This window comes from Dermacentor albipictus, chromosome 1, assembly GCF_038994185.2.
Source record: "Dermacentor albipictus isolate Rhodes 1998 colony chromosome 1, USDA_Dalb.pri_finalv2, whole genome shotgun sequence".
Classification (NCBI taxonomy): domain Eukaryota; kingdom Metazoa; phylum Arthropoda; class Arachnida; order Ixodida; family Ixodidae; genus Dermacentor; species Dermacentor albipictus.
In genome coordinates this window covers 362,077,008-362,089,957 of record NC_091821.1, presented here as the reverse complement: position 1 = coordinate 362,089,957, position 12,950 = coordinate 362,077,008, and the positions used below count along the sequence as shown (strand labels likewise).

The following is a 12,950-nucleotide window of genomic DNA, read 5'->3' as shown; positions in this document are numbered from 1 at the left end:
GGCGACACAATGTGCCGAGAGAGAGCGCGGCGATGTTTCTAGCTCACAATAGCGGAGAGAACTTTCTCATACTTGCCTGTCGTACCGGCTGCCATGTTGTGTAATTTTGCAACCGTACCTCGTTGCTTTCCTTGTATATACCGGTTCCATCATGAAGAATTCTACCACTATCTCTCTCTCTCTATCTAGCTCGGTACCTTGCTCTCTCTCTCTCTTTTTCTCTCTGTCAGAAGCAAGGTAACCGAACGTCTCTTGGGGAACGAGCGCACACCGAAACAAGCAGTTAGAACCAGAGGTAAAAGAAGGTGTGGAGCTCGCAGATCTCATTAGAGAGTGAGCGCAATTTTGTGGACAGTTTTCAGCTCTTCATGATGATTCCTATAAGAGGCGACCAATCCTTGATAAGCCATAGGAAATTGTTTCTTGGCCTAATGTATGAAGACCACTGCTTGGGAGTAGACGGCGAAAGCACGTTGCCTGTCACAGCTAGTCATGATCAAACTGAGTCTCCATAACTCAACATTTTGCTAAACTATTGCAGAACACCAGGCCTACTTGCCAATACAATTCACGCCTGCTGCACCATTGCCAGCACCATTGTGGTGTAGCACTTGCCGCAAGTACGCTTGACAATTCCGGGCATCAAAAAGAAGGCTGGAGCGTCGTTGCAAGCTTTAAACGAAGCATCCGGCAGCAGGCCTAGACAGATGGTTCAGTGAAACTCAACAGCCCTGTGGCTGCCGCCATCATTCAGGCAAAATCGAAGAAATCAAGTTGAAAACATGCGTGACCACATACTCCGGGCTGCACTTGATTTAAAGCTATCCATTGTTGCCGCCGCAACAATGAACAGTTTCCTGCGATTCCAAGGCGTTCCTCCAAAGCATAGAAAACGCAGTGCACCACGAACCCCATAAACAATCAACCCGAGAAATTCGACAGACCTATCGTCGCAACCACAACAAGGGACATGACAATATTTCAATGGCTTCCGAACACTCAAATATCAGCGGGAATTACCACGCAGATTAAGCCACTCAATCTGCTCGTGAAATAAGTCGGTGTGTTTTGATTCCACTTTCGCGAACTGTCTGTGGCTGGGCTGGACTATATGTCCGGTTAATGTACATTTTGCAACGTACCTCGTCGCTTTCCTTGTATACCGGTTCCATCATCAATAATTCTACCATTATCTCGCTCTCTATCTAGCTCTTGTTCTCACTCTTTTTCTCTCTGTCCGAAGCAGAGTTGTCTCAACATATGAAGCTACATCGACCGCTTGGGTTACCACTACTTAAACATACCCCGTTCTACCGTTCGTGGCTCGGCGTCACGCTTACCAACTCCTACGTATTTCTTATTGTAATGGCCGACAGCTCCACGTGCGACACATGAAGCTGTGATGAGACGCTCGCACCCACTCTCTGTCTCTGGCCACATTGTAGTGCCAATAGGCATATGATGTGACGGCTGGACCAACTGGATAATTGTACTTTATCTGAACATGAAGTTCTAGGCCCGTACTCCCAAAGAGACTCCGAGTAGAAGCCTTTATTCGCGGTTCTCCGGTTCCTGCAGTCTCCGAGCTTTCGTGATGGACTAAGAATGCAGTCAGCTACCGCTCTGCAGTGTATGAAACCACCTAGCTCGTGCTGATCTTTCTTTTTCTGTCTCTCCTCTTCCGCTCTTTATCTTTTTATCCCCCTAACCCTTCGCTTCGTGCAGGGTAGCTAACCGGAACCACCTATGATTAACCTCTCTGATTTTCGATACATCCTGTCTCGCTCACCATAATTGCTAACAAGCGTGAAAGGACGCAGACAGAAGTGATCTTGTGTACTTTTGCACTGGTCCTTTTGTCCTTTCACAATGCTCTGTAATTATGGCACCTTACCAATTTACTCTCTTTTCGGTGGTCAAGCACAGGGACTTACAAGACTACTTCAACGCGTTTGATCTTGATGGCAGAATCATCAATCTTTCAACACACAACATAATTTTCCGACACCTAGGTGCAGAAGACAAAATCTTCCTTCTCGAAACTACCAGCGACATTAGCTATAACCCAGTCTTCAAAGGCATACTCGTAGAAACCTGCACATTGTAAACTGAGAAATAACAAACGTGTCCATTTTCTTTCAGCTAGGTGCAGGCCACACGAGGACCTCAATTTGTACTGCGCAGATCCGACTATGCTGCCACTCTCACAGCATATTTATTTCGACAACGCTCTAGCGTCACCGTACAGCAAAACGAGCGCATTGAAATGAAACCAGGGTACGCACTCCGTAAACAATGATTGATATGCGTTTATTTACAGACACTCAACGTGACGTATAAGGCAACAATTTTCCGGCAACAGATATATTCACTGTTCTACTCTTCAACATCGAAGCTCTAACAGAAAACGGTTCACTCGCGGAAACTAGTGATCTTGACGTTTCCTGAGCGGTGAGAATAAAAACAGACAAAGGAAACTTTCATTCGCACACTCGCAGCATGCATACCTTAAACATGCAGCTTTGGGCTGAGTAGTGTTCAAAGTAATGCTCATCTTTAGTCTAATACCAGTTACCTGACTCAATACTCATTCCACGTGGTGAAAAGCTTTTACCCTATGCTTTCATTATTGTTTCGAATATATTTTTTTTCAGTAAGCTGGCTTGTGTCATCCGAGAAAAAGTGTATCTGGTTCCCGCTCACTTTAGTCGTGCGACAGCCCAGTGATTGATTCAGATTTGATTTACTCTTCACTTTCGTCGTCCGTTCATTCATATAAAATCTTCTCCTCGTATGAAGGCAACAGTACGCAGCGCAAGTTAAAAACACCGCCCCAATCTGATGACCATAAAACTTTCAATTTAAAGTTACAGGTTTACGTCAACAAGAGCCATCCTGAAGTTCATCAGCCGGCCCTCACCAGCCGAGGAACCCATGACTAAACCTCTGAGGGTCCAATGCGCAGTTTTTTATTGTATGCAGTAAAAAAAAAACAGCGCATTAATCCCGCATTACATGAGTATAGTATGTGTCCGTGCCTTTTCCCAAAGATTTCTACTTTTGTCATATCAGCAACTGCACACTGAGCATTCCAACTCCTGTTAACACATATAGCTTGGCAGACAGTGGAAGAGCATCTATACCTTGAGCACGCCTTCTGCTCTTGAATCTTGCTCGTGCTTTGTCACAATATTCATATAGCATGCCTTATCACCTCGGTCATTTCTTCTCCCACTCGCATGTTTACTGTGTGTGGATATGGCGCGTGCACATTCTCTAAGCTCGACCGCTAACGCGTAAGCTTGATCTTGGCGTACACAGTTTTGGGTTGGCTGAGTTTCACTTGCAGACGCTGTCATCTGCTCGGCACTGTCCATCCGGTTCAGACAGGAATAACACACCAGTCTGACAAACACAAAGTTGAAACACATTCTTGTAAGGGCTCCCCGATAACGCAGGCAGCGGAGTCTTCAGGTTCTGGAACACGATCCGTTCCGAGTCCAGGAATATCTGCAATGAAGACACAAGAAAAGAAAGGTGTATTACGTTTTGATTTTACATTAATTTTGAGAAATCTACAGTGCACAATTTGTGGGGAATGTAAGGTTAAAAGCTTCACATTAAACAGGTTAACTGGCCCTACTTTCCCGGCAACTTGAAAGCAATAAACAACGCAGCTTAGTCAAGCACGTATGTACAAACAAGCCTAAGAAGCAACATGAGCAAAAAAATATATGAGCAGATTAGCCATACAACAAGAAACAATAAGAAACGTTTAGTCACCGATAGCATTACACAAAACCAATAACTCCTGCTTCAATATAACATGCAAAGAATCCACAACTAAGTTGTATTTCTTGAGTGTTTGTGGTAAAAAACTGTTTTATGAACTGGTAGGTATAATTAGCACACGTTCGTGGGATATGTCGGTATGCGTGGTGTCTTGATAGGTGAATGGGCCTATTTTGTCGCAAACTTGCACCGCTTTGCAAGTTAGAACACAGTTTACGGAATACTGTCTTACGAATTGATAACAGTTTGCAGTCGTAAAGACCTGTTACTTTCAGAATGTTATCACTAAGAAATAAACTAGCAGAGTAAGCATTGTAAGGTAGCAGTGTAAGCAGACCTCTTTCTACAACAAAACTAAATTATTAAGTGCGTTTTGCGTACTACTACCACTTATTAAATGACACTAACTTAGGTGAGAATAGAAGGAAGAGTTATGTATGACTAGCTTTTTTTTCAGGCGAATATATTGCTGGTATTTCTTAGAACACCTGGAGGCTTACAGAGCTTCTTCCTTCGCAAAACACTTCAAAGTAGCGGAACTCAAAACTGACGTCCACATAGGTCCTTGGGCGTTTACAGCATTTTTCTTCCTTTTCTTTCTTTTCTGTGAAGACATATATTTATTTATTTCGAAACTCTGCTTTTGTTAATTTTCCGGTAATGAAGATAAGACGGACCAGAAGGTCATTTTAATTTCGAGTTTAAATTCCAGCGCTGGTACGTCAGTGATTGGTCGTGCATTTCAAAGTATTGTCCCACATTTAGGTCGTTTTGCCCAAGTAAAGCTTCCTGAAACGTGCTAAGTTCATTACGTACGGATTGAATGAATAGTTGTTCGTAATGTTTACCTCGCCTTGCCTCGACTGGAGAGTAAGGTTCTGGTGACAGGCGACACTGATGTCTCCAGCTTTTGATTCCACAAGAACGCCTTGTGGCGCTTCCACCTTAAGCCTTCGGGTGGGCGACTCGAGCCTGAAAAAAATTATGCGTTAGCGGCGCTGAGAATAAGCGTTCGCTTCCATTTTTTTTTTCTTTTTTGCAACCAGCAATTTCTGTTTCTTCCATGTTAGTAACGTCTGACGTTTGAACTTAAGCATTTAATAGCCCTGCGCAAGGAAAATGCAACGTAGGCAAATTCTAGGGGTCCTCATGCATATCGTCATTCGCTAGGCTCTCAATAAGGCAAACGTCGCGCAAGAGCATTACGCGAACAAAAAATGTGTATTTCACAAAGAAGCGCCTAAGTATGCTTTGTCCTTTATTTTTCATATTGTTTAGGGTTGTTCTTTTCATATTTCTTTTGTTATACAAGAGATTGTTGAGATTCACTGCTTTTAATCAAAGGATAGGAAACCGGATAGAGGAAAAGCGCAACGTCGTTTTGTTTTTTTCTTTTTTCAGTAATCATTACTGAACATTACAAGTGCTCGACATTACATTACTGGACATTACAAGTGCACTCACTTTAACTGCTTGAACGTCTCGGAACGAACTAACGGTGTCTGCACCGACCCGTCGAACCTTACGCCTCCAGGACCTGAAAAGACAAAGGCCCAAACAATGAAACGTTCCTTTCCTTCGAGCGCTTCCTAACCTTACGTGAGGCCTCCTTACAGCGAAGGACCGATGGAGGAAGCAAGCGTACTCTGAAAGCTCCCTTCACTCGTCCTCACGTAAGGAGCGGTTTCCGCCATGCCTGGGTTCGAGATTATCTCTTAAAAGCTTTAGGCGAACACCAGAACACCACTATTCAATAAAAAAGGTTGTATCATCACACAATCTTTAAGTTGATGAGCTAATATAGAGAAGCGTGGACGCTTTTTTCTAGTTTTGTTTATTAAACCTAAAGAAGTAGCGTATTACAGTGCGAAACTTGATGTGCTCCAGCAACGCTGGCACGCCGGCGTCGTGCAACGCCTAGCAACGCTTCCATGCCGCACGCGTGACTGAAACGAACGTGCCTGGCAAAACGTACCGTGCTCGCGCTTCTCCGAAGGTGGGCGACAGCACGCACGCGCAAGCAAACGTCACGTGGTTAAGCAGTGAGGCGAAGCGCTCGTTCAGGGCCAGGAGCAGCGTAAGGACGCATAAAGGTAGCTTGGCCCAAACAATAAAATGTTCCTTTTAGGTGTGTGCGAATATTGAAATTTTCGATTACGAATCGAATACGAATAAGGCGAAGAACTCTCTTCGAATATCGAATCGAATATCGAGTACATGTGTAGTATTAAAAAATTGCAAGAGAGGTAACAATAGCTTTATTACCCTTTTAAAAATAACATTGCATTTTACAAGGTTGCTTCAAATAAAGAGGTACTCAATTATAGATAATGGACTCAGGTAATGCCCTCACTCAGGTAAAACGCTTGTTACAGATTGTCGTGAAGGAAAATTAACTGCTCAATATGGCCAGAAAGTAAACGCTCTCTATGCACTGTCACATTTCTACCGGTAGAAAAGACTCTTTCACTAGGAACTGAAGTGGCAGGGATCGCCAAGTACTTCCGGGTGAGTGCACTTAAAAGCGGGTACCTGAAGCGGCCAATGGACTGCCACCACTCACAAGGATTCATGCCCCTTTCCAGAAGAGGCTTTTGCGCGTAGTCTGTAACTTCCCCCTCGGGGGCAGATGCCAAATGTGTCTTCTCTTTGTTCATCACTAGATCGTCAAAAGCATTCCATACACTCGATGCCACCAGTGGACACGAAGTCGACGCTGGCACGGCAGTGTCCCCACGGTGTTCCACGACGGCTTCCTGGAGCTCCCTTGTCACAAGGTTTTTCAGCCAGATCTGACCAGATGCCTGATGAACTGTGGCCATAAAGCGCGGATCAAGAAACATGCCTAGGCTGGCCACTTCATCAAATTTCCACTCCGCACAAAGAGCCTTGATACATTTTGAATCAATGTTAGCAAACCCTGAGTTGCCTTTGCAACCTTCAAGGCAATGGGGCATTCCAAAAATAATTGGAATTATAAAGCTTGGTGAAAAAGAAACCGAAACTGATCATGTCTCAAATGCCTGAAGCAGATAGACTGAAACAGAGCATACAGATAATGAGCGGATCATGCGAAGTTCTCAGTTAATAAACATGTTCTTAGGAGAATGCGGAGCAAGCATACAATTGGTTAATTGCTCAATTATTCGCAGTCTATCCGAATATTCGCCGTTTCCACCGTTATTCGGCCGTCCTCGGATATTCGTGAATTTCCGAACATGCATTTCTCGAATCGAATACGCTTCGAATATGGAAAATATTCGTTTCGTATTCGAAATTCCGAATATTCGCACACCCCTAGTTCCTTTCCTTCGAGCGCTTCCTAACCTTACGTGAGGCCTCCTTACAGCGAAGGACCGATGGAGGAAGCAAGCGTACTCTGAAAGCTCCCTTCACCCGTCCTCACCTAAGGAGCGGTTGCCGCGTGCCTGGGTTCGAGATTATCTCTTCAAATCTTTCCGCAAACACCATTATTCTATTAAAAAATGTTGTATCGTCACACAATCTTTAAATTGAATAGCTAACATAGAGAAGCGTGGACGCTTTCTTCTAGTTTCGTTTACTAAAGTTAAAAAAAAGTTGCACATTACAGTGCAAAACTTGATGTGCTCCAGCAACGCTGGCATGCCGGCGTCTTGCAACGCCTAGCAACGCCTAGCAATGCTTGCATGCCGCACGCGTGACTGAAACGAACATGCCTGGCAAGACGTACCGTGCTCGCGCTTCTCCGCAGGTGGGCGACAGTGCGCATGCGCAAGCGAATGCCACGTGGTTAAGCAGTGAGGTGAAGCGCTCGTTCAGGGCCAGGAGCGGCGTAAGGACGCATGAAGGTAGCTTTGGAGCTACCTTATGCTGAGGAAGCACCAAGGAAGCATTCACCGAGGGCCCCTCAGTAAGGAAGCTTTCAGAGTGACATAAGGTAGCCTCACCCCAATGAAGGCTTCCTTAGTGAGGTAAGGAAGGTTTCATTGTTTGGCTTCTTATGCTGAGGAAGTACCAAGGAAGCACCAAGGAAGCCTTCACCGAGGGCGCCTCAGTAAGGAACCTTTCAGAGTGATATAAGGTAGCCTCACTGCAATGAAGGCTTCCTTACTGAGGTAAGGAAGATTTCATTGTCTGGCCCAAAGTGTAGTAGAGCATTTATTTTTTGGTGAAATTACGGATGGAATCAACTACGTTTTAATCGCGCCGCCGATGATGAATTAGTTTTTGTGCCACATCCCATCTTAAGTGTATTTGGTAAAACAACATTTCCGGTCCAAGAAGACATCAGAATATGGTTGCTCGATGATTACTTGCCTCATTAAATCATTTCTGGACTTTCTTTATGCAAATAAGACACTGAGTAATACTTGTTGGGGGGCTAGTTGGTGCATGTTTTAAAAAGAGGGTTTTAGCGCCGAAAAAGACAACACATAGCAAGCGAGACGGGACAGGCGCAACTTCCAACTGTTTATTCACCGCGTATGCGAATGAATATAAGGACAAATCACGATGGGTAGTGGGTAATAAGACACAAATAATTTATGTATTCATAACATGTAGCCACGGGTTCTTGCACGAGCACTATCTATCTATCTATCTATCTATCTATCTATCTATCTATCTATCTATCTATCTATCTATCTATCTATCTATCTATCTATCTATCTATCTATCTATCTATCTATCTATCTATCTATCTATCTATCTATCTATCTATCTATCTATCTATCTATCTATCTATCTATCTATCTATCTATCTATCTATCTATCTATCTATCTATCTATCTATCTATCTATCTATCTATCTATCTATCTATCTATCTATCTATCTGTCTGTATATCTAGATAGATGTAGATAGACAGGTTTTACATATATATATATATATATATATCACAGTACCAAACCGTTTACTTTGCGCAAACGACGACTGATATTCTGCATTTGTTAAGACACGTTCAACGCATTATAAAAAAATGAGCTCTTCACAAATGCAGTTGAATGCGCTGTAGTGCTCCTGTATCTATAGCTGTGACTCCATTGTGATGCAAAGTATAGGTTAGCGAGTGGTTTCTTCACAATAATAATAGTACGAATTATCGTAATTCGCCGTATCAGGCGATACGAGCCCTTTTTTTTGGAAGCGTGTGCGATTTGACATAATCATGGCTTTTCATGCACCCTTTTCATAGAAGACTCCAATGATGTCCTGCTATTTCTTTCTTTTCCTTTCTTTCTTGTTTTGCAGCACATTTTGTTATTTTGACACGAAATTTTTACGGTCGTTTCTGTTCTGCTAAATAAGCTGCCATATCGCTTGAAGCCATGAGTATAAAAGCAAAACCTGAACTCTGAGTTAGGCTTGCTCTTTGTTTCCTTAAGGGGAAAGGAGAGGTCTATTCCGAGGCGCAAATTCTCACCGGTCACTTTTAGAGAGTCTGCTGCTACTGTAACTTCATCGTCGGCAGCCCGAAATAGCAGCTTTCCCCTCGAGTCACGGACCCGAAACTCGTCGGCGAAAGCCTCAACGATTGAATTTCCTGTAATGGACACGAAAACAACCACATTGTATTACGCTCGTGAGTACCAAGCCGTCGAACACAATACAGGCTCTTCTCTATAACCCTATTTTAACTTACAAAAGATAATACCCCAAGAAGGGCAACCGAGAAAATGGTTGCGCACATTTCTTGTCTTCCCTGCCCGCGTCGCTTGAGAGCTGCGCTTCTATGTATCGTACCTGGTGGAGGTCTATCCCTACAGTGGTAACTATACTAATAAAACAGTTGCAGTCTGCATAAGATATAACAGTAACAAATTGACACTTACTTTTATTCCTTCATTAACGTAGTCAAAAGTAAATCAATGAGCGAACCATATTTGAAACTTAAAAGCAACGAGTCTGAAACACGGCATGTACACGACGTGCTGGAGTACTCAAGTAACCTCCCTCCCCCCCCCCCCCCTCCTGCCTTTCCCTTAGAGCACAATTTACTTTTTATTCATGTTTTGTACAACAGCATAACGGAACCGTATTACAGCTCCAGAGAAAAACTACTACGTGCCTGAGAGCAGTCGTAAGCTACAGCGGGGCAGTGACCACCACGGCGAAGCGTTATACCAGGATTCGATCCACGCATCACGACAAATTTCGCGAATCTATAAGAAACCGGTATGGTTTTCCTTTCAACCTTCGCGTTACTCTATGTTGGACGACCGTTTTTACCTTCCAAGAAACTTTCTCCGCGTTGCATGTTGCCGCGTAACTGATTTGTCATACTCTGTGTTACTGCTGTTGCGATCGATAACAGCTTGACGCAGCAACCGCAAAGTGTGGGAATCGGATAGCGCACGGAAAGTTGCAGCTGGCTCTGATGGTAACGGGGTAATTCGGATCGCTGTGCTTACGAAATGCGCTTTTGCAAATAATAAATGTTCTTAAAAATAAATGCACACAAATCAGAAAAGCAGTCAGGCAGTCTTCTATGGGTAGCTGACCGCGTTAATTATGGCATTCATATGTATACTGATTCCTCGTAATTCTTTTTTTGGAAAATCGGTACGTTTGATAAAAATAATATATGAAAAGATGATTTCAAAGCATGCCTGCAAGATGATTATGTTCAGAGAAACCATACGGAAAGAACGCACTCACCTATAAAAAGTCTATTAGAAATCTGCCCTTGGTTATTTCTGGCATTGAGCGTAATGTTCTTGGAAGACTCTATGTTGAGGGGCTGTTCCTGAAAATAAAGCGATTGCTTCAGTACATACGGTACTTGCATACACCAAAACATTTACCTTGACCAGCAAAAGAGATTGACACGAAAACAAATATAGCACGTCAGTTCATATATTTTGACATCCTATTTTACAGAGATATATACCGTATATTGCCGGACTCTGGATGTAAGCCGGTCATTATTCCGGGCAGACTGACAACTATTCTTCAGCCGCTGGACGTGGCGCTGAATAACTCACTCAAAGATTGCATCGGCCTGTCCTACAATGAATGGCTCCAACAGGAAAACCCGAAGACACCGACATGGCGGTTGAAGCGCGCTTATTTATTTATTATTTATTTACTTATGACATACTGCAGGGCATGAGGCCCAGGCAGGAGTGGAATACAAAAATAAAACGATGTTAAATTACAACATCCAAATTGAAGAAAAACTAGATGTAGGAAATAAACCATAAAAACATTAATATGAGCTAAACAACATGGTCACTTATAAGGTCCACAGAATCCACTCAGTAAGCCGGCAAAGAGTTCGAATCAGTCGTTGTCTGAGGTACGAAATAATGCTGGAATAAATTAGTCTTAGAAAAGTATGGGGCAAGAGAAACGTGGTGGGAATGTCGGATTTGTTTAGTTGTCGGTAGTGCTATGTACCGTGAGGAATTTAATCCTCACTGTTTAAGTGAGCGAGGTGAGTCAACGATGCCTGGTATGGAGTGCCAACTGACATGGTCCGTGCGGCGTATTGCAGGTGCGGCATCTCGGTACTGCCGACACCGTTTCCGACGGAGAGCAGCAGCATTGGCTCACACGGTGGCAATGACCGCGACTGCGTCTTTCTCTCAAGCGACGACGAGTCGTAAGCGGCGACTCATGGACAAATAAGTGTTGCTTTGCATGACTAGCTCTTCTGAAAAACTTTTTGGTGAGCTAGGGCCGCAGCTTGAGGTTGTGTTCAGAGTCAATCTTTTTTTTTTTTTTTTTTGCCTAGAAGGAGTTACAACTTGGAGGGTCGACTTATAATCGACAATGTAAGGTAACAGTTGGCTTTCATTTTTTATTCAGCGGTAGAGTTAACTTGCCTAACGGAAAACTGGGAGGCTTACCTAAACGTCGTGAAAAAAAAAAAAATCTGTACGCTGCGACCAGAACCACGCAGAGTTATCGACGTTCCTGTACCTGCGGCCCAATGAGGCAGTATAGCAACTAAGCCCGGGGAGCGTGTTTCGAGAACTCACGGTAGCGAGCAACACACACGGGTGCACCTGCGTAAGTGCGCATTAGAGGCGCGCCATCTACATTCGATACTTTGTACAACTTACTCCTCTCTCGTTTTGTAGTTTGTTTACAGCACCTGTCGCTCAGGGCTACCTGTCCCGATATCGGCCACGAGTGGAGAATTAAAGAAACACGCAGTGGTCAACGCACTCGAACAAACTACGCTCGCGGGCGCCAGCGAGCAGAAAAACGAGGCACGCGATCGCGCGGGTGCTTCTCGGCAGCCCGCCTATCCGCCGAACATATTCGGGGGGCAGTACCACACCGGTCGTCGTTACCAAACAGCACCGACTGGCGACATGGAGTGCGCTCTAGCACGCGCGCACACACGCACGTATACGCGCGACCTGCAGGTTAAGGGCTTAATGAAGCTTGCGCGAGGTGCCCCGTGTCGTAGGCTTAATGAGACCCCACTGATTGCGTGCCAACCGTTATTAACGGCGCCGCAGCCGCCGCGCGCCGCTCTCTCCGCCCTCCCCCCCAAGCAGTGCCCTCATCTCCTCCCTCCTCGCTCACACTCTCTTCTACACCGCCGCCACCCGCATTGCACGTCCCTACAACAGGTAACCCGGGATGATCGCGGCATACCATTAACGCCCTGCGAGTCGAACCGAATGCGTGCGGTGGGTGCGAGGGGACGGGAGGTGGAGGTGAGGATGTGATGGAGGAGTTCGACGGCTGGCCGTCGAGGACCGTTCGCTTCCGCCGCCGCCGAACGCGCGTCGTCGAAACGAGTGGTTTGCCACCGACAGCGGCCGTGGTTCTTGTTAGGCGCAAGTTCGAAATGCGCTCTGGGAGCCCCGCTGCGTCTACCCGTCCGATACGTTAGTCCTCTCCTTTTACTCCCTGGGGATAAAAAATTGCACGCCTGTTCTTCGGACCTCGCAATCGCGCGGCAGTCAGGCGGGCCGAGGCGTTTTGTGCACGCGTGTGTAGTAGGTGGTTCAGCGCTTAGGGTTCGCGTAAGTGTGGCCGCTGAGCAATGACCCTGCCTCGCTGCGCTCTGTAAGCTTGCGTGCAGAGGCGATTGTGTTCTTGGAAATAAAAGGGGTAAGACGTAAACGGAAACGAAGAGAGAGGTAAAGGACGGTTCGCAACCTGCAAACTGGATTTGTAGTCTTGAAAATGGGGGGATTCGGGACAGTAACAGGCGTC

The 12,950-nt window shown here is 45.0% G+C and overlaps 1 protein-coding gene across 4 annotated transcripts in view; it reads right to left on the bottom strand.

Annotated features, from left to right (window-relative positions):
* Positions 1 to 2,289: 2,289 nt before the first annotated feature.
* Positions 2,290 to 12,950, bottom strand: part of LOC135911292 (zeta-sarcoglycan-like) — a 56,474-nt gene continuing 45,813 nt past the window's right edge. For all 4 annotated transcript variants that reach the window (XM_065443490.1, XM_065443491.1, XM_065443492.1 and 1 more), the window contains 5 exons: positions 10,431 to 10,518; positions 9,196 to 9,315; positions 5,257 to 5,329; positions 4,641 to 4,764; positions 2,290 to 3,510 (listed from right to left, as the gene is read on the bottom strand). In XM_065443490.1, the coding sequence (XP_065299562.1) occupies positions 3,340 to 3,510; positions 4,641 to 4,764; positions 5,257 to 5,329; positions 9,196 to 9,315; positions 10,431 to 10,518 (576 nt within the window). In that variant the 3' untranslated portion in view covers positions 2,290 to 3,339. The remainder of the gene's footprint in view (positions 3,511 to 4,640; positions 4,765 to 5,256; positions 5,330 to 9,195; positions 9,316 to 10,430; positions 10,519 to 12,950) is intronic.